This window comes from Chiloscyllium plagiosum, unplaced genomic scaffold (genome assembly GCF_037043375.1).
Source record: "Chiloscyllium plagiosum isolate Xiang-an unplaced genomic scaffold, Cpla_swu_hap1 HiC_scaffold_35, whole genome shotgun sequence".
NCBI classification, from domain to species: domain Eukaryota; kingdom Metazoa; phylum Chordata; class Chondrichthyes; order Orectolobiformes; family Hemiscylliidae; genus Chiloscyllium; species Chiloscyllium plagiosum.
The window spans coordinates 46,334,000-46,354,721 of NW_028270173.1; the positions used below are offsets into that span (position 1 = coordinate 46,334,000).

The following is a 20,722-nucleotide window of genomic DNA, read 5'->3' on the forward strand; positions in this document are numbered from 1 at the left end:
TGGAATTGAACCTGGGTCCCTGGTGCTGTGAGGCAGCGGTGCTGACCACTGAGCCACCGTGCCACTCCGTCTTGATTTGGCTCACAGTCCAGTGTGTGGGATTCCAATCAGTTTTAATCAGGTAATTGGAGTTGGAGAAATAATAAACAAAAAAAACACTTTTTAAAAAAACATCCCTGTGGGGTTCTTTTCATTTGAGTTGCACACAGCGGTGATTTTGGTCCCCGGAATTGCAGGCCCATCCACAAGATGATATGGTTGAAAACTTAGGACTGAAAAGGACAGCAGGCTGTACAGGGGTCAGGGTTCAAAGATCATGGGCCATTGTACAGATCTGAGACGCGGAGTGAAACTTAACAAACATTTCAAAATTTATTAGAAAGAAATAAGCAATGCAAATCAGGAAAGTCCAGTGGATGATCGTGTCAGAGGCGATATTGAAACAGTTCAAGTTTGCTTTCATGAAATAGCCTCGAAGTCATGGATTCAGCGCTGGGCAACTGGCGAGAGACGAGCAACGCCTCAGCAATTAATGCTTCTCTGGGAAAGAGAAGAAGGAGGTGATTAGAAATAGAATATTGTCACTTATTATCACTTGCTTTTAGATGTTGAATGGGATGTCAGACCGGGAAGCAGGTCTTTACTCACCTGAGCTCGCACCTTTCCCACACTCCTCGTTGCACTTGTCCACTACACCGCGCCTACCGCCATTGCCAACATGGTGAATAGGCACAGCACTGGGCCAGGCCAAATACTGTGACTGACACGACCGACTCCTGTGTGCCAGATACAACACACACAAACCATTAGAGGACAGTGGCAGTGAAATACAAACAGACACACCTTCCTCCGCAGCCCAAACCACAGGGCGTTTGATTTTGCCAGCATTATGAGAGCTCCCTGTTTCTTCATCCCGGCTGCATTTCCTTTGGTATCGATTTGCAGCGGGTGAACTGGACAGCTTCCAACGGGCTCGGCAATTTCCCTAAGTCTGCATGACACGAGAGTCCTCTGAGTGAGTTCTAGAGTTATCGGCCTTGGATTTCCCATCAGTTCCCAGTGGGATTCATCTTTAAGGAATGCAATTCCACACAATCTGTGATAAGTGGCATTCCATTGTCTATTGGCAACCTTTGGGTAAAGGCTAGGTGGATTTCACCGTAATACTACATGCTCAGGTAGTGAGGAGGGGGGTAGAGCAGGTTTTGAGAAGCAAGGGCTTTGCCGGGCTGTGTTACTCCCCCATGCCATTAAAATCACTCTCCTTGGTTTGCCAATGGGTGGTCATCAGAATTAAGGGTTGGGAGTCAGGATGGCTGTATCCAAGGTCGCTGTTCTCAATAACCAATTCATCAACTTCGGTACCTGACCACGTTACGTCTATCCTCCAATCTCTTTTGTGTCTTGTTTTCTTTGCAGTTAGTAGAGAGGACCCATTCTCTCCCCTTCACTCTTTAATTTGCCTCCATTTTACATCCCTTCCTTTATTCACTATTAATGACCCTTATGTCTTAGGCATTTGGTCTCTGCCCTCTCACCCCTCCTCTGCCTCCGTTAAAAGTATCAAAATCTAAACTGTTTTGTAACAGCTTGCAGTTTTGAAGAAGAGTCATACTGCAACATTAACTTTATGTCTTCTCTCCGCAGGTACTGTCAGACTTGTTGTTTTTCTTGAGCATTGTCTGTTTTTAGTTCAGGTCTCCAGCATCTGCAATATTTTGCTTTGATTCTAAGTCAACTTCGACTCTGTCGCCTATGATGAACCCCACTGTTTCACAGCGTACCATCCTGACATTCCCAATTTCTCTTCATTACATAGGGTGAGACAATGTCTGACAAGCCTCCTCTGTACCCTTTCTCAAATCTTTATACCTAGTGAGTTTGGAGAAGATTTGTAGCTCAGATTGAGGTTCTGGATGTAAGTTTGCTCGCTGAGCTGGAAGGTTCATTTTCAGACATTTTGTCACCCTACTAGGTAACATCAGTGAGCCTCTGGTGAAGCACTGGTGTTAGTGACCCACTTTCTATTTATGTGTTTAGGTTTCCTTAGGTTGGTGATGTCATTTCCTGTTCTTTTCCTCAGTGGGTGGTAAATGGGGTCTAACTCTATGTGTTTGCTGATGAGTTCTGGTTGGAATACCATGCTCCTAGGAATTCTTATGCATGTCACTGTTTGGCTTGTCCTAGGGTGGATGTGTTGTCCCAGACGAAGAGATGTCCTTTCTCATCTGTATGTAAGGATAGTAGGGATCGTGGATACTAGTGTCCTTACATATAGATGAGGAAGAACACCACTTTGACTGGGACAAAACATCCATCCTTGGATCAAGCCAAACAGAGACACGCAAGAGAATTCCCAGAAGCATGGCATTCCAGCCGGAACTCTATCAACAAACACATTGACCTGGACCCCATTTACCACTCACTGAGGAAAAGAACAGGAAATGACATCTCCATAGCAGATGACATCACCACAGGAAATGACACCACCAACCTAAGGAAACCTAAACACATAAATAGAAAGTGGGTCACCGGAGGCTCACTGATGATGTTACCTAGTAGGGTGATAAAATGTCTGAAAATGAACCTTCCAGCTCAGCAAGCAAACTTACATCTTGAATCTTTATACTTTTCTGGAAGTGTCTAAAATTGTCTACAATACACGAGTCTATGCCAACCCCATTTGTTATCACATTCTTTATTCTATGTCACTATTTCTTCTAACCTTAGGCACTTTTAAGTTGAAGGAATCTACTTATAGAGTCATACAGCACAGAACCAGGTTTTTTGTCCAATTCCTTTTGAAAACCTAAACGTACGACCTGAATGACATCACCTCGATCAAACTGACTCTCCGTGCTTTTTGAACTGAAGTCCTGAACACAGCAGACCAGTAAGGGAGCATTTGAGCCCTGAAGTCAGCCACTGTTGGTGGATCCGAATCAAATCATAGAATCCCTACAGGGTGAAACAGCCATTCTGCCCATTGAGTCCACACCAACCCTTCGAAGGGCATCCCACCCAGACCCACCTCCCATTTCTGTAATCCTGCATTCCCCATGGCTAATCCACTTAACCCGCACATCTCTTGACACTATGAGCAATTTAGCAAGGCCAATCCATGTAACCTGCACATCTTTGGATTGTGAAGGGATATTATAGCACCCAGAGGAAGCCCATGCAGACACAGGGAGAAGGTGCAAATTCCACACAGACAATCGTCCGAGGCTGGAATCGAACCTGGGTCCCTGGTGCTGTTCCTACTAACCACTGAGCCATTGTGCTGGCTGTGTTTGTTGTTTCAGTGACTTCCCAGCTTGTCATTGGTTAACCTTGACAGTTAGACTTTCGCCCATCCCTAAGTTTTTCCCAGCTCTCCTTCTATTTCATTGGCCGACAATTTATCAGGAATTTAAAAAGAAACATTACTTTCCCCTCCATTGGCAGGAGAATTGCTGGCCAGAGGAGACAGGTTTAAAATGATTTGCTAAGAGGGCCAAGGAGAGCTGAGGAGATTTTTGTTTCCACTATGTGCTGTCATTTTCAGGAATGAATGTTTGGAGGAAGCAGATGGCTTTCAAAAGGAATTGCTTAAAAGGATGAATGCACAAGCAGGAATAAGAGTGAAAGGAGCAGGCGGAGTTTGCCCATTTTTTCACAGGCAACATGACTCAAATGGCCATTTTTGGTGCAACATCATTCTGGGATACCTTACCAGACATTACTGTCAGTGTCTCGGACAAGCTGCGATGCTGAACCTGGCAGGAGTAGCCACTTGGGTCATTGTTCTTGATGTCAATGAGGATCTCCATTCTGTATGTGGCATCATGGTTTGGCAGAACCATCACTGTGAGGTCCTCTGATACTGGCACTCCATTGTGCAGCCACATGGCACTGATGGCACGGGGATAGAAGGCAGTGATGAGGCACAGGAGAGGTGTGGACATCTCTGCATTGGAGTTCAAACTGAAAACCAGCACCTGGGGAGCAACTGAGGAAGAACCAGAAACCAAAGTGAAAGGCACTCTTTTTCGGAATGTATTGCATTATTCACCGAACAGATTACGTTCAGAATCCCGATTTGGATTACACACCCAGAAATCGGATTTGGTTCGCAGTCAGCGTCCGGACAGATCACACTCAGAATCCAGATCTGGATTACATTGGACACTGGATTTAGTCACAGTCAGAAACCAGATCACACTGGGAAGTCGGATTTGGATCACAATCGGAATCCTGATCTGGATCATCCTGGGAAGTCGGATTTGGATCACAATCGGAATCCTGATCTGGATCACACTGGGAAATCGGATTGGGATCACAATTGGAATCATAATCTGGAAAACACTGGGAAATCAAATTGGGATCACAATTCGAATCCTGATCTGGATCAGACTGGGAAATCAGATTTGGTTCACAATCAGGATCCTGATCAGGATCACAATCCCAGAAATCGGATTTGGATCACAATTGGAATCCTGATCTGGATCACACTCTGAAATCGGATTTGGATCATAATTGGAATCCTGGTGCGGATTACACTCAGCACCCGGCTTTGGTCAGTCTCAGCAGTTAGTCGTACTGGTCCACTTGCCTTTTCTTTGCAGGGCTGTTTTACCAGCTCGAAGTGTGGTGTAGAGTCCTTCAACACAACTGGTGTTCAGCAACTTGATAAAAGTGAGATCGTTGATGACGTCTTCAAACTCTGCAGTCAGAAAAGTAAGTACACCCGTCCCCCAGCAACGCACTGTGACCATGTCACATTCAATATCTCCAAACTCATTGACGTTTATCTTTATGAACATCCTGGTGCTTTGGTCATTTTCCACTGTGCATCCCAGGACACCCTGGATGTATGTGATACCTGGGAATGATCAACAAGATCAACTATACTTTAATTACAGAACTCTCCATTCACATCTGCATTTGGTGGCTCCCCAGACCTATACAGTGTATGCTAAGCAGCAATGAACGATACAGAGGTGAAGATCCCAATAAGAGGCTGTGGATGCACTATTTCTCTAGTATCTCACCAAATGCTGAGCCACGTCCTACTTGATTTCGGGCGGCACAGTGGCTCAGTGGTTAGCACTGCTGCCGCACTGTGCTAGGGACCTGGGTTCGATTCCAGCCTTGGGGGAACTGTCTGAGTGGAGTTTGCACATTCTCCCTGTGTATGTGCGGATTTGCTTTGGTTTCCACCCACAATCCAAAGATGTGCAGATTGGGCAATTTAGCATGGCTGAATCACCTATAGAGTTCAGGGATGTGTAGGTTAGGTACAATAGTCAGGGGAAATGTAGGGGAGTGTGTCTGTGTGGGTTACTCTTCAGAGGGTCGGTGTGGACTTGTTGGGCTGAAGGGCCTGTTTCCATACTGTAGGGATTCTATTGAGGTGCTGAACACCTTTCATATGACATAGGAGCTGTGCAGGGCCATTATAAAACAAAAGTTAGCACTTTTAAAGACACTAGATTGGGTTGATGAAAGAGTTGAGTTTTAAGGACTGTCTGGAATGAGGCAAGCATTTTGGAGAGATGTGGCCTATGCCCTATGTGCAGGAAGTCCCGTCTCTCATTACCACCTGAATCCTTGCTGACACACACTTACTCCTGGTCAAGCTTGATTTTAAAATCTCTATAATGTCTTCAAATTGCCTTGGTCTGTCTCTGTAATCCCATGTTAGAGGTATCAACCCTCAGTTATTCCAAACATATGAGTATGGAACAGCAGTAGGTTACATGGACCTCTTCAGGCCTGCCCCACCGCTAAATAAAGTCATGGCCAATCTGATTCCAACCTCACCTCTATATTCCTGCACGTCCCCCGATCGCCTTAGTATTCAAGAATCTACAAACCTCTGCCTTAAAAAATATCAAACGATTCTGCATCCATTGACCTTTACTGTCATCAAATGTTACCGTGCACAGAGGGAGGCCATTCGACCCATTGAAAAAGCTACCCAGCGGGTCCCATTCTCCAGCCCTATCTCCATAGCCCTCTAAATTGTAGTTCGCACTGCAGCCTCATGTGCCAGGGATCCGGGTTTGATTCCACCCTTGGGCAACTGTCCCACTTTCTCCCCGCCTCTGGGTGGCTTTCCTCCAGGTGCTCGGGTTTCTTCCAACAGGACAAAGATGTGCAGGCGAGGTGTATTGGCCATGGGAAATGCCAAGGGTTGTGGGCTGCTTGCTTTTTGGAGGGTCGAAGGGCCGAATGGCCTGCCTCCACACTGTCGGGATTCTACGATTGTATAAATTATATATATATCCAGCTCCCTTTTGAAAAGGAATCCACTTCTACCACTCTCCCAGGCAGTGCATTCCAAATCCTAACAACTCTCTGAGTAAAGACGTTTTTCCTCATCTCACTCTTAGCTCTCTTGCTGATAATCTTGTAACCCCTAGTTACTGACATATCAACTTGTGGAAACAAAATATCCTTCTTTACCCGTTCAAAACTTTCATAATTTTGAACACCTCAATAAGGTCACCTTTTAATCTTCTCAGCTCCAAGGTGAATTGGCCCAATCTCTCTCACCTTATGTTTTACCTAAAATCTTCAATCCTGTTACCATTCTGTTAAATCTCCTTTTGCATTCTCTCAAGGGCATCATTTTCAACTCACCTCTAGACTACGAAATGCCCATTTATGCCCTTCATTCCCTATCTTTTAGCCACGTGGCCAGGGACATATCAATCCCAAACATTTCTAAGTTGCTAAGCAACCTACCATGTGGCATATCTGATGTTTTCTCAAAGTCCAAACGTACACCATCCACGACACCATTCATTGCGTCTATAATCTCCATCACAGAACTCAATTAATTTGTCACAAATGACCTTCCCTTGACAACACCATGTATGAATTAATTTTTCTTATCATACCACATGTAATGGTTTCTGCACTATCGATGTGAAGCTGACAGTCCTTTTGTTTCCTGGGTTATTAGATTAGATTCCCTACAGTGTGGAAACAGGCCCTTAGGACCAACCAGTCCACACCGACCCTCCGGAGAGTAACCCACCCAGACTCATTTCCCTCTGACTAATGCACCTAACACTACGGGCAATTTAGCATGGCCAATTCACCTGACCGGCACATCTTTGGTCTGTGTGCAGAAACCAGAGCAAACCCACACAGACACGGGGAGAATGTGCAAACTCCACACAGTTGCCCGAGGCTGGAATCAAACCTAGGTCCCTGGTGATGTGAGGCAGCAGTGCTAACCACTGAGCCACCCTGCTGCCCTTTCCTTCACCCTTTTATAAGTGACAGTGTCAGATTTGCAATCCTTGGGTCTAACCTGGAAAATTTCTGTCAACGGCTCAACACTTTGTTCCCTTTCCTCCCTCAGCAATCTAGGAGGAATCCCACCTGGGCCTGATGGCTTTTGTACCTGGAGTGCTATCAATGTTTTCACACCTTTTCTTTATCTGTCGCTATATTGCTCAACACCCACATTTCCAACCGGGCGATTTTGAGGAAGGGAATTCCAAAGACACACAACCCTCCAAGAGAAACATTTTTCCCTCATATCTGTCAAAATAGCTGACCCCTCATTTTTAAACTCTGGCTCCCTGGTGCAAGAGTCAGACCTTTCTGAGCTTTCGCGTGTGTCTGATCATGACGGCTCCATAAGTGGTGGCTGTGCCTTCAATGGCACATGGACCCAAACTCTGGAGCCCCTTCCCACTCCTGCCCTGCCTCTCCACCTCACTTTCCGGGCTTTAAGATGCCTCTTCCAAACGATGCTTTGACAAAGGTTTGGCGACTCGTTGTCAGGTTTTGTTTGCTGCCCCCTTTTCCTGTGAAACGCGGTGGCTCAGTGGGTAGCACTGACAGCACCAGGGGCCTGGGTTCGATTCCAGCCCGTGGGGGTGACTGCCTCTGTGGTGTTTGCACGATCACACCCCTGCCCCAACCATGTGTGTGTGTGTGGGTTCCCTCCCACAGTCCAAAGATGTGCCGGTGAAACAGATTGGCCAGGCGAAATTGCCCAGAGTGTCCAGGGATGTGCAGGCGAGGTGGGGTTAGCCACAGCAAATGTGGGGTTATGGGAATATGTTGGGGAATGGGGGGGGGCTCTCGGTGAGATGCTCTTTGAAGGATCAGTGCAGACTTGATGGGCTGAATGGCCTGTCGGGATTCTATCAGCACCTTGGGACATTCCAATACATTAAAGACAGTTATCAGACTTTGGAATTTAATGAGGACCTTGTACACCTCCTCTGCAGACTTAACACTATTTCTTGGCTGTCCTCTATGACCTTTACGCAGTTTTATAAGGTATGGTCTGCATGTACTGCACGCAAAACAAAACTTTTCGCTGTACATGTGACAATAATAAATCCAATCAAATCAAATTAAAGGTGTTACACAAATACAAGTTGGCGTTGTCATATTTCCTTTTTCAAATCTGTAACCGGAAAGGTGCGGATCCCCCTCTAACTGCCCCCTTCCTCAGCAATGAACCCTTGATCATGCCAACCGCGTTCTGTTTGAGCAGAGAGTAGGTCCAACGTGACGCACCGAACATGGTGACAAACGGAGCGATTTTCCTGAAGATGTGCGTTTGAATTGTATCAGCCACCTTGGTCTGCTCCAGCCAGTACACTTCCGGGACCCCGGCGGTCATCCATTGCTGCCTGGGTTCGGTCCGCTTGAGGGAGCTGTCATAGTACTCGGTCTGAAGGTCATCCAGCATGCCGACCACCGAGAGATCCGGCAGCTCCGGGAGTTGGTAGTTACAGAGGAAGCGATACTGCAAGGTGTGAGAGTCTGAGGAAAGGTCACAGGCAAGGATGGTGAATGAGCGAGAGAGCTCCCGTGCACACCTCGCTACCGGCCTCACCACCCCATCTGCCTTTCACCCTTCAGGAGAAACCAACGCTCATGCAATAGGAGCTGGAGAGGGCCATCCTGCCCATCGGGCCTGTCCCCTTGTGCAATGTGGCCACGGCTGATCTGTCACCCCATCCCCATATTACTCCCCACTCCCGGTGCCTTCGATTCCTTGACAGCTCAAAACTCTGTCTGCCCCAGGGCTCAAAGAGGCTGGAGCATTCACACCTCTCTGGGCTAGCGAATCGCAAAACTTCACTATCCTCTCTGAATGAGGATGTCTCTCCCCATCTCAGTCTGAAAAGATCAACCCCCTTAGCCTTGTCTGTGTGTTCCACAATCCCCAGGCATGAGGAGGCACGCTCTCAGTATTACCTTGTCAAGTTATTTCAGAATCTTGACAGTACCTCTAATTCTTCAGAACCACAGGGAATATGGCCCCAATTGACTCAGTTGACCATAGGACAACCCTCTGGGATCATCCTTGTGATGAGGCCTACGTATGTGCCTTCGACAGGGAGACTAAAGGAGCTGACTGTATTCCAGTCACGGTCTCACCAAATGCCTACAATCGTCGCTGCAGCTGAAACAGGAGAGTGAAGGGTGGCTGGGGGCTGCAGGTTGGGGGTCTCAGTTCGAAATACCTGCCCCCCCCCCCAAGACATTCAGGATGTCGGAAGAGGGACCTGTCTGGTCATTGGTTGAAATTAAACTTGAGGCCCCCGGGTGTCTGCCGGAATGCCTGGGGGTGGGTTGGGGAAGGAAGGCAGAATTTGGAGTGGACACTGCAACACCCCCCCACCCCACCCTGTCACCAGCTCCCCCCAGCACACACACAGATACAGACACAGACATACACGCGCACACACACACACACACATGAGCACACACACAAACACACAGACACACGCACACACACACACATCATCCTCAAGCAAACAGGTTAGAGGCTCTCGAGACTCAGTCACCCCTCCAAAGAACAGGCTGGAGATTAGGCCCTTGGGGTGAAAGCATATTGAAGCAGCTGGCCTTGGGTGAAACTTGGAGGGCAGCTTAATGGTGCATGGGAGAGGCCTGAGTTAGAGGCCTTTGACCTGGTAGCGAGGCCTGAGCATTTGACCCAAGGCCTGTGGAATCCAGATGTGTGAATCATTGGAGTTTAAACCTGTGAGCTTTATGACTGAGATGTCAGCATTTCCAAACTATATTATGCTTCTTTCCCAAAAGTTCCGGACATTCCAAACTGCTTTCTCGGGAATGTGAAGTGTCTTCACTGATGTAACATTGGGGAAAAGTAAAAAAATTCCATGCACCAAACTCCCAAGTCAGCAGTGAGATAGAAAACAGGCCAATCATATGGAAAAGCAACAAGGCACAGTAAAATCACAGAGGGATACTCTCTCATTAGACAGGCAATTGGCAATGATTTAACCCAAGGGTCATCAGGCCTCAGGCGTGGGATGAGATTAAGCAGAAGTGACCGCAGTAGTGGAGGAGTTTTAATGTCACTTTGGTATTGCAAAGCCAGCCACTTCGTCCACTGAATTAAGCAGCCCCATTACCTGTCCTTAATATCTGGAGAAATGAAAGGAGTCCCTTGTTTCTCCAGCGAGTCTGTCATTCAGAGCCAGCCCAGAATTGCCCAGTTAATAACGTAGTCCAATGCATACCCAGTCAAACAGGAAGCAGGAGGCTGCATGACTTCAGGAGAAACAGGAGATGTAGTAAGAGACAAAAATACTACCAGGTCCTGAAATATATCAAACTCTGCTGAGGTAGCCATAAGGACACCACTCTCACTTCCCCATTGGTAATTACATCATTCTCCACAATACCAGCATCGCTTGAAGAGGGGCCTGGGTCAATGACAGCAGCTTCCAGTCAAAGCTGAGGGTAACGCTGAAGGTGGAAATACAGGAAGAGCAGTGCTCTCCCTCAATAGTCAATGTCCTGTTAAAGCCAGCACCTGTCCAAGTCACCATTCCCAATATGTGCCCTGTATGGAGTGCATCCTGTTCAATGGAAGCTGTTAACACATTTACATTACCCACAGCTGACCACCACCCAGTGCCTTCAGTTTTCAGCAACTCATTCCAAACTCCTCCAGTCTTAATCCTGTAAATCTCACTCCTTAATCCTGTAAACCTCACTCCTTCACCCTTACACAATTCTTCATTTCTCAGACAGGTATTCATGCTGCAGTACTGGCTCTCTGACGGTGGGGGGGGGGGGGCGCTTCCGCAAAGACAGACCCTCTGACAATGTGGCAATCCGTTACTACTGACCCTCTGACAGAGCGGCATTCCCTCAGTATTGACCCTATGACAGTGCGACACTCTCTCAGTGCTGACCCACTGACAGTGCAGCACTCCCTCAATATTGACCCTATGACAGTTCGGCACTACCCCTGTACTGACCCTCTGTCTGTGTGGCACTTCCACAGTACTGACCCTCTGACAGTTTGACACACCCTCAGTACTGACTCTCTGACAGTTTGACACACCCTCAGTACTGACTCTCTGACAGTGTGGCACTCCCTCAGTACTGACCCTCTGACAGTTACTGTCCCTCTGACAGTGCGACACTCCCTTGGTACTGACCCTCTGAGAGTTTGGCACTATCTCAGTTCAGACCCTCTGACAGCTACTGTCCCTATGACAGTGCAGCACTCCTTTAGTACTGACCCTCTGACAGTGCGACACTCCCTCGGTACTGACCCTCTGACTGTGCGACACTCCCTCGGTACTGACCCTCTGACTGTGCGGCACTCCCTCAGTACTGACCCTCTGACAGTGCGGCAATCCCTCAGCACTGACACTCAAACAGTGCAGCTCTCACTCAGTACTGACCCCCTGACAGTGCAACACTCCGTCAGTACTGACCTTGTGATAGTGCGGCACTCCCTCAGTTCTGACCTTGTGACAGTGCGGCACTCCCTCAGTTCTGACCCTCTGACAGTGTGGCACACCCTCAGTACTGACCCTCTGACAGTGTGGCACACCCTCAGTACTGATCCTCTGACAGTGCGGCACTACCTCAGTACTGACCCTCTGACAGTGTGGCACACCCTCAGTACTGACCCTCTGACAGTGCGACACTCCCTCAGTACTGACCCACTGACAGTGCAGCACTCACTCAGTACTGACATTGTAACAGTGCGGCACTCCCTCAGTACTGACCCTCTGACAGTGTGGCACTCGCTCAGTCCTGACCCTCTGACAGTGCGGCGCACTCTCAGTCCTAACCCTCTGACAGTGCGGCACTCCCTCAGTACTGACGCTCTGACAGTGCAGCACTCCCTCAGTACTGACCCTCCAACAGTGCGGCATTCCCTTAGTCCTGACCCTCTGACAGTGCGGCACTCCCTCAGTACTGACCCTCTGACAGGGCAGCACTCCCTCAGTACTGACCCTCTTACAATGCAACACTCCCACAATACTGACCTTGTGACAGTGCGGCACACCCTCAGTACTGACCCTCTGACAGTGTGGCACTCCATCCCTACTGAACCTCTGACAGTGCGGCACTCATTCAGTACTGACCTTGTGACAGTGCAGCGTTTCCTCAGTACTGGCCCACTGACAGTGCGGCACACCCTCATTACTGACGCTCTGACAGTGCGGCACTCCCTCCATACTGACCCTCTGACAGTGCGGCACTCCCTCCGTACTGACCCTCTTACAGTGCGGCACTCCCTCCATACTGACCCTCTGACAGTGTGGCACTCCCTCAGTACTGACGCTCTGACAGTGCGGCACTCCCTCAGTACTGACCCTCCAACAGTGCGGCACTCCCACAGTCCTGACCCTCTGACAGTGCGGCACTCCCTCAGTACTGACCCTCTGACAGGGTGGCACTCCTTCAGTGCCGACCCGCTTACAATACAACACTCCCTCAATTCTGACCTTGTGACAGTGCTGCACACCCTCTGTACTAACCCTCTGACAGTGCGGCACACCGTCCGTACTGACCCTCTGACAGTGCGGCACTCCCTCCGTACTGACCCTCTGACAGTGCGGCACTCCCTCCGTACTGACCCTCTGACAGTGCAGCACTACCTCAGTACTGGCCCTCTGACAGTGCGGCACTCCCTCAGTGCTGACCGTCTTACAGTGCAACACTCCCTCAGTACTGGCCTTGTGACAGTGTGGCACTCACTCAGTATTGACATTATGACAGTGCGGCATTCCCTCCGTACTGACCCTCTGACAGTGCGGCACACCGTCAGTACTGGCCCTCTGACAGTGTGGCACTCCCTCAGTGCTGACGTCTTACAGTGTGGCACTCCCTCAGTACTGACCCTCTGACAGTGTGGCACTCCCTCAGTACTGACCCTCTGACAGTGCGGCACTCCCTCTGTACTGACCCTCTGACAGTGCGGCACTCCCTCCGTACTGACCCTCTGACAGTGCAGCACTACCTCAGTACTGGCCCTCTGACAGTGCGGCACTCCCTCAGTGCTGACCGTCTTTACAGTGCAACACTCCCTCAGTACTGGCCTTGTGACAGTGTGGCACTCACTCAGTATTGACATTATGACAGTGCGGCATTCCCTCCGTACTGACCCTCTGACAGTGCGGCACACCGTCAGTACTGGCCCTCTGACAGTGTGGCACTCCCTCAGTGCTGACGTCTTACAGTGTGGCACTCCCTCAGTACTGACCCTCTGACAGTGTGGCACTCCCTCAGTACTGACCCTCTGACAGTGCGGCACTCCCTCTGTACTGACCCTCTGACAGTGCGGCAGTCCCTCAGTGCTGACCGTCTTACAGTGCAACACTCCCTCAGTGCTGACCGTCTTACAGTGCAACACTCCCTCAGTGCTGACCGTCTTACAGTGCAACACTCCCTCAGTACCGACCTTGTGACAGTGTGGCATTCCCTCAGTCCTGACCCTCTGACAGTGCGGCACTCCCTCCGTACTGACCCTCTAACAGTGCGGCACTCCTTCAGTACTGACCCTCTGACAGTGCGGCACACCCTCAGTCCTGACCCTCTGACAGTGTGGCACACCCTCAGCACTGACACTCTGACAGTGCAGCACTCCCTCAGTACTGACCCTCTGACAGTGCGGCACACCCTCAGTCCTAACCCTATGACAGTGCGGCACTCCCTCAGTACTGACCCTCTAACAGTGCGGCACTCCCTCAGTACTGACCCTCTGACAGTGCGGCACACCCTCAGTATTGACCCTCTGACAGTGTGACACTCCCTCATAATTGACCCTCTTAGAGTGCGGCACTCACTCAGGACTGACTCTCCGATAATGCGACACTCCCTTAGTACTGACTCTCCGACAATGTGACACTCTCTCCGTACTGACCCTCTGACAGTGCGGCACACCCGCAGTACTGACCCTCTGACAGTGCGGCACACCCGCAGTACTGACCCTCTGACAGTGCAGCACCCCCTCAGTCCTAACCCTCTGACAGTGCGGCACTCCCTCAGTACTGACGCTCTGACAGTACGGCACTCCCTCAGTCCTAACCCTCTGACAGTGCGGCACTCACTCAGTATTGACATTGTGACAGTGCGGCATTCCCTCCGTACTGACCCTCTGACAGTGCGGCACACCCTCAGTACTGATCTTGTGACAGTGCAACACTCCCTCAGTACTGACCCTGCAACAGTGCGGCATTCCCTCAGTCCTGACCCTCTGACAGTGCGGCACTCCCTCAGTACTGACCCTCTGACAGGGCGGCACTCCCTCAGTGCCGACCCTCTTACAATGCAACCCTCCCTCAATACTGACCTTGTGACAGTGCGGCACACCCTCAGTACTGACCCTCTGTCAGTGCAGCACACCCTCAGTACTGACCCTCTGACAGTGTGGCACTCCATCCGTACTGAATCTCTGAGAGTGCGGCACTCACTCAGTACTGATCTTGTGACAGTGCGGCACTCCCTCAGTACTGACCCTCTGACAGTGCAGCACACCCTCAGTCCTAACCCTATGACAGTGCGGCACTCCCTCAGTACTGACCTTGTGACAGTGTGGCACACCCTCAGTACTGACCCTCTGACAGTGCGGCACTCCCTCAGTACTGACCCTCCAACAGTGCGGCATTCCCTCAGTCCTGACCCTCTGACAGTGTGGCACTCCCTCAGTACTGACCGTCTGACAGTGTGGCACTCCCTCAGTACTGACCCCCTGACAGTGCAACACTCCGTCAGGACTGACCTTGTGATAGTGCGGCACTCCCTCAGTTCTGACCTTGTGACAGTGCGGCACTCCCTCAGTTCTGACCCTCTGACAGTGTGGCACACCCTCAGTACTGACCCTCTGACAGTGTGGCACACCCTCAGTACTGATTCTCTGACAGTGCGGCACTACCTCAGTACTGACCCTCTGACAGTGTGGCACACCCTCAGTACTGACCCTCTGACAGTGCGACACTCCCTCAGTACTGACCCACTGACAGTGCAGCACTCACTCAGTACTGACATTGTAACAGTGCGGCACTCCCTCAGTACTGACCCTCTGACAGTGTGGCACTCGCTCAGTACTGACCCTCTGACAGTGCGGCGCACTCTCAGTCCTAACCCTCTGACAGTGCGGCACTCCCTCAGTACTGACGCTCTGACAGTGCAGCACTCCCTCAGTACTGACCCTCCAACAGTGCGGCATTCCCTTAGTCCTGACCCTCTGACAGTGCGGCACTCCCTCAGTACTGACCCTCTGACAGGGCAGCACTCCCTCAGTACTGACCCTCTTACAATGCAACACTCCCACAATACTGACCTTGTGACAGTGCGGCACACCCTCAGTACTGACCCTCTGACAGTGTGGCACTCCATCCCTACTGAACCTCTGACAGTGCGGCACTCATTCAGTACTGACCTTGTGACAGTGCAGCGTTTCCTCAGTACTGGCCCACTGACAGTGCGGCACACCCTCATTACTGACGCTCTGACAGTGCGGCACTCCCTCCATACTGACCCTCTGACAGTGCGGCACTCCCTCCGTACTGACCCTCTTACAGTGCGGCACTCCCTCCATACTGACCCTCTGACAGTGTGGCACTCCCTCAGTACTGACGCTCTGACAGTGCGGCACTCCCTCAGTACTGACCCTCCAACAGTGCGGCACTCCCACAGTCCTGACCCTCTGACAGTGCGGCACTCCCTCAGTACTGACCCTCTGACAGGGTGGCACTCCTTCAGTGCCGACCCGCTTACAATACAACACTCCCTCAATTCTGACCTTGTGACAGTGCGGCACACCCTCTGTACTGACCCTCTGACAGTGCGGCACACCGTCCGTACTGACCCTCTGACAGTGCGGCACTCCCTCCGTACTGACCCTCTGACAGTGCGGCACTCCCTCCGTACTGACCCTCTGACAGTGCAGCACTACCTCAGTACTGGCCCTCTGACAGTGCGGCACTCCCTCAGTGCTGACCGTCTTACAGTGCAACACTCCCTCAGTACTGGCCTTGTGACAGTGTGGCACTCACTCAGTATTGACATTATGACAGTGCGGCATTCCCTCCGTACTGACCCTCTGACAGTGCGGCACACCGTCAGTACTGGCCCTCTGACAGTGTGGCACTCCCTCAGTGCTGACGTCTTACAGTGTGGCACTCCCTCAGTACTGACCCTCTGACAGTGTGGCACTCCCTCAGTACTGACCCTCTGACAGTGCGGCACTCCCTCTGTACTGACCCTCTGACAGTGCGGCACTCCCTCCGTACTGACCCTCTGACAGTGCAGCACTACCTCAGTACTGGCCCTCTGACAGTGCGGCACTCCCTCAGTGCTGACCGTCTTACAGTGCAACACTCCCTCAGTACTGGCCTTGTGACAGTGTGGCACTCACTCAGTATTGACATTATGACAGTGCGGCATTCCCTCCGTACTGACCCTCTGACAGTGCGGCACACCGTCAGTACTGGCCCTCTGACAGTGTGGCACTCCCTCAGTGCTGACGTCTTACAGTGTGGCACTCCCTCAGTACTGACCCTCTGACAGTGTGGCACTCCCTCTGTACTGACCCTCTGACAGTGCGGCACTCCCTCCGTACTGACCCTCTGACAGTGCAGCACTACCTCAGTACTGGCCCTCTGACAGTGCGGCACTCCCTCAGTGCTGACCGTCTTACAGTGCAACACTCCCTCAGTACTGGCCTTGTGACAGTGTGGCACTCACTCAGTATTGACATTATGACAGTGCGGCATTCCCTCCGTACTGACCCTCTGACAGTGCGGCACACCGTCAGTACTGGCCCTCTGACAGTGTGGCACTCCCTCAGTGCTGACGTCTTACAGTGTGGCACTCCCTCAGTACTGACCCTCTGACAGTGTGGCACTCCCTCTGTACTGACCCTCTGACAGTGCGGCACTCCCTCCGTACTGACCCTCTGACAGTGCAGCACTACCTCAGTACTGGCCCTCTGACAGTGTGGCACTCCCTCAGTGCTGACGTCTTACAGTGTGGCACTCCCTCAGTACTGACCCTCTGACAGTGTGGCACTCCCTCTGTACTGACCCTCTGACAGTGCGGCAGTCCCTCAGTGCTGACCGTCTTACAGTGCAACACTCCCTCAGTGCTGACCGTCTTACAGTGCAACACTCCCTCAGTGCTGACCGTCTTACAGTGCAACACTCCCTCAGTACCGACCTTGTGACAGTGTGGCATTCCCTCAGTCCTGACCCTCTGACAGTGCGGCACTCCCTCCATACTGACCCTCTAACAGTGCGGCACTCCTTCAGTACTGACCCTCTGACAGTGCGGCACACCCTCAGTCCTGACCCTCTGACAGTGTGGCACACCCTCAGCACTGACACTCTGACAGTGCAGCACTCCCTCAGTACTGACCCTCTGACAGTGCGGCACACCCTCAGTCCTAACCCTATGACAGTGCGGCACTCCCTCAGTACTGACCCTCTAACAGTGCGGCACTCCCTCAGTACTGACCCTCTGACAGTGCGGCACACCCTCAGTATTGACCCTCTGACAGTGTGACACTCCCTCATAATTGACCCTCTTAGAGTGCGGCACTCACTCAGGACTGACTCTCCGATAATGCGACACTCCCTTAGTACTGACTCTCCGACAATGTGACACTCTCTCCGTACTGACCCTCTGACAGTGCGGCACACCCGCAGTACTGACCCTCTGACAGTGCGGCACACCCGCAGTACTGACCCTCTGACAGTGCAGCACCCCCTCAGTCCTAACCCTCTGACAGTGCGGCACTCCCTCAGTACTGACGCTCTGACAGTACGGCACTCCCTCAGTCCTAACCCTCTGACAGTGCGGCACTCACTCAGTATTGACATTGTGACAGTGCGGCATTCCCTCCGTACTGACCCTCTGACAGTGCGGCACACCCTCAGTACTGATCTTGTGACAGTGCAACACTCCCTCAGTACTGACCCTGCAACAGTGCGGCATTCCCTCAGTCCTGACCCTCTGACAGTGCGGCACTCCCTCAGTACTGACCCTCTGACAGGGCGGCACTCCCTCAGTGCCGACCCTCTTACAATGCAACCCTCCCTCAGTACTGACCGTCTGACAGTGCGGCACTCCCTCAGTACTGACCGTCTTACAGTGCAACACTCCCTGACAGTGTGGCATTCCCTCAGTCATGACCCTCTGACAGTGCGGCACTCCCTCCGTACTGACCCTCTAACAGTGTGGCACTCCCTCAGTACTGACCCTCTGACAGTGCGGCACACCCTCAGTCCTGACCCTCTGACAGTGCGGCACTCCCTGAGTACAGATCCTCTGGCAGTGCGGCACTCCCATAGTGCTGACCGTCTGACAGTGCAGCACTCCCTCAGTATTGACCCTCTGACAGTGTGATACTCCCTCATAATTGACCCTCTTACAGTGCGGCACTCACTCAGTACTGACCCTGAGACAGTGCGGCACTCCCTCAGTACTGACCCTCTGACACTACAGCACACCCTCAGTACTGACCCTCTGACAGTGCAGCACTCCCTCAGTACTGATCCTTTGACAGTGCGGCACTCCCTCAGTACTGATCCTTTGACAGTGTGACACTCCCTCAGTATTGACCCTTTTACAGTGCGGCACTCCCTCAGTCCTGACCCTCTGACAGTGCGGCACTCTCTCAGTACTGACCCTCTGACAGTGCGGCACTCCTCAGTACTGACCCTCTGACAATGCGGCACTCATTCAGTACTGACCTTGTGACAGTTTGGCATTCCCTCAGTCCTGACCCTCTGACAGTGCGGCACTCCCTCAGTACTGACCCTCTGACAGTGCGGCACGCCCTCAGTACTGACCCTCTGACACTGCAGCACCCCCTTCGTACTGACCCTCTGTCAGTGTGGCACTCTCTGAGTACTGACCCTCTGACAGTGCGGCACGCCCTCAGTACTGACCCTCTGACACTGCAGCACCCCCTTCGTACTGACCCTCTGACAGTGCGGCACTCCCTGAGTACTGACCCTCTGACAGTGCGGCACTCCCTCAGTACTGACCCTCTGACAGTGTGGCACTCCCTCAGTACTGACCCTCTGACACTACAGCACACCCTCAGTACTGACCCTCTGACAGTGGATCACTCCCTCAGTACTGACCCTCTGACAGTAAGACACTCCCTCAGTACTGACCCTCTGACAGTGCGACACTCCCTCCGTACTGACCCTCTGACAGTGTGGCACTCCCTGAGTACTGACCCTCTGACAGTGCGACACTCCCTCAGTACTGGCCCTCTGACAGTGCGGTACTCCCTCAGTACTGACCCTCTGACAGTGCGACACTCCCTGAGTACTGACCCTCTGACAGTGGATCACTCCCTCAGTACTGACCCTCTGACAGTGCGACACTCCCTCAGTACTGGCCGTCTGACAGTGGATCACTCCCTCAGTACTGACCCTCTGACAGTGCGACACTCCCTCAGTACTGGCCGTCTGACAGTGGATCACTCCCTCAGTACTGACCCTCTGACAGTGCGACACTCCCTCAGTACTGACCCTCTGACAGTGCGGTACTCCCTCTGTTGTGGGGTCTTGTTTGGATTTTTGTTTTTGCACCTTCAGGAGCTGTGCCTTCTGTCTGGCATGGTTGCCTGTACCTATACTGTACTCTTGCGATGAACACATGAAATGGGAGTCAGTCTGCAGCTCACCACCCAGTTTCAGACAATGGCACAGCTCCCTCCCTGTCCCAGTGGGTAAGTGCCCCCTCTCAGCACTGGCTCATTGATTCCCTCCCCAGGAATGGCCATCCTTACCAGCACGTGCTCCAGCTGCAGCACAGAGAGACAGCACAGTCAAACGGAGAAAGGTTCTGCTTGTGGTCCAGCTCTCCATTCTCGACACTGTCAACAGCAGCACCACGCACTGGGACATTCACCAGCAGCTCCAACAAGAGAAACACTCGCAGCTGGACCAGAAACTACACCAGCAGCTCCACCAGGAGAAACACGAGCAGCTGGAACAGAAAACAACACCAGCAGCTCCACAAGGAACAGAACTCTCGGGAGTAAGACAGAGAGCTACATTGAGAGTGATGCCAGGAGGGGCTGGAGCAGTTTGACTGAAAACCACAGCGAGAGCTACACTGAGAACAGCACCACCAGGGATTACCCAGAGAACTGCACCAGCACACACACCAGCAGTTACACAGGGAACTGCACCAGCACACACACCAGCAGTTACACAGGGAACTGCACAAGCACACACACCAGCAGTTACACAGGGAACTGCACCAGCATTTATACTGGGAACTGCAACAGCACACACACCAGCAGTTATACAGGAACTGCACCAGCACACACACCAGCAGTTACACAGTGAACTGCACCAGCACACACACCAGCAGTTATACAGGGAACTGCACCAGCACACACACCAGCAGTTACACAGTGAACTGCACCAGCACACACACCAGCAGTTATACTGGG

The 20,722-nt window shown here is 51.6% G+C and overlaps 1 protein-coding gene across 2 annotated transcripts; it reads right to left on the reverse strand.

Moving 5' to 3' along the window:
• Nucleotides 1-295: 295 nt before the first annotated feature.
• Nucleotides 296-20,319, reverse strand: LOC122541212 (hereditary hemochromatosis protein homolog). 2 transcript variants are annotated; one of them, XM_087978920.1, is made up of 6 exons: nucleotides 20,051-20,319; nucleotides 8,533-8,781; nucleotides 4,595-4,864; nucleotides 3,716-3,991; nucleotides 649-776; nucleotides 296-535 (listed from the first exon to the last, which is right to left on the reverse strand). In XM_087978920.1, the coding sequence occupies exons 1-5, from the start codon at nucleotides 20,166-20,168 to the stop codon at nucleotides 691-693; spliced, it is 999 nt and encodes a 332-aa protein (XP_087835046.1). In that variant the 5' UTR covers nucleotides 20,169-20,319; the 3' UTR covers nucleotides 296-535; nucleotides 649-690. The 2 variants fall into 2 exon arrangements, with proteins under 2 accessions (XP_087835046.1, XP_087835045.1); XM_087978919.1 differs by having other exon boundaries at nucleotides 329-540.
• Nucleotides 20,320-20,722: the final 403 nt, after the last annotated feature.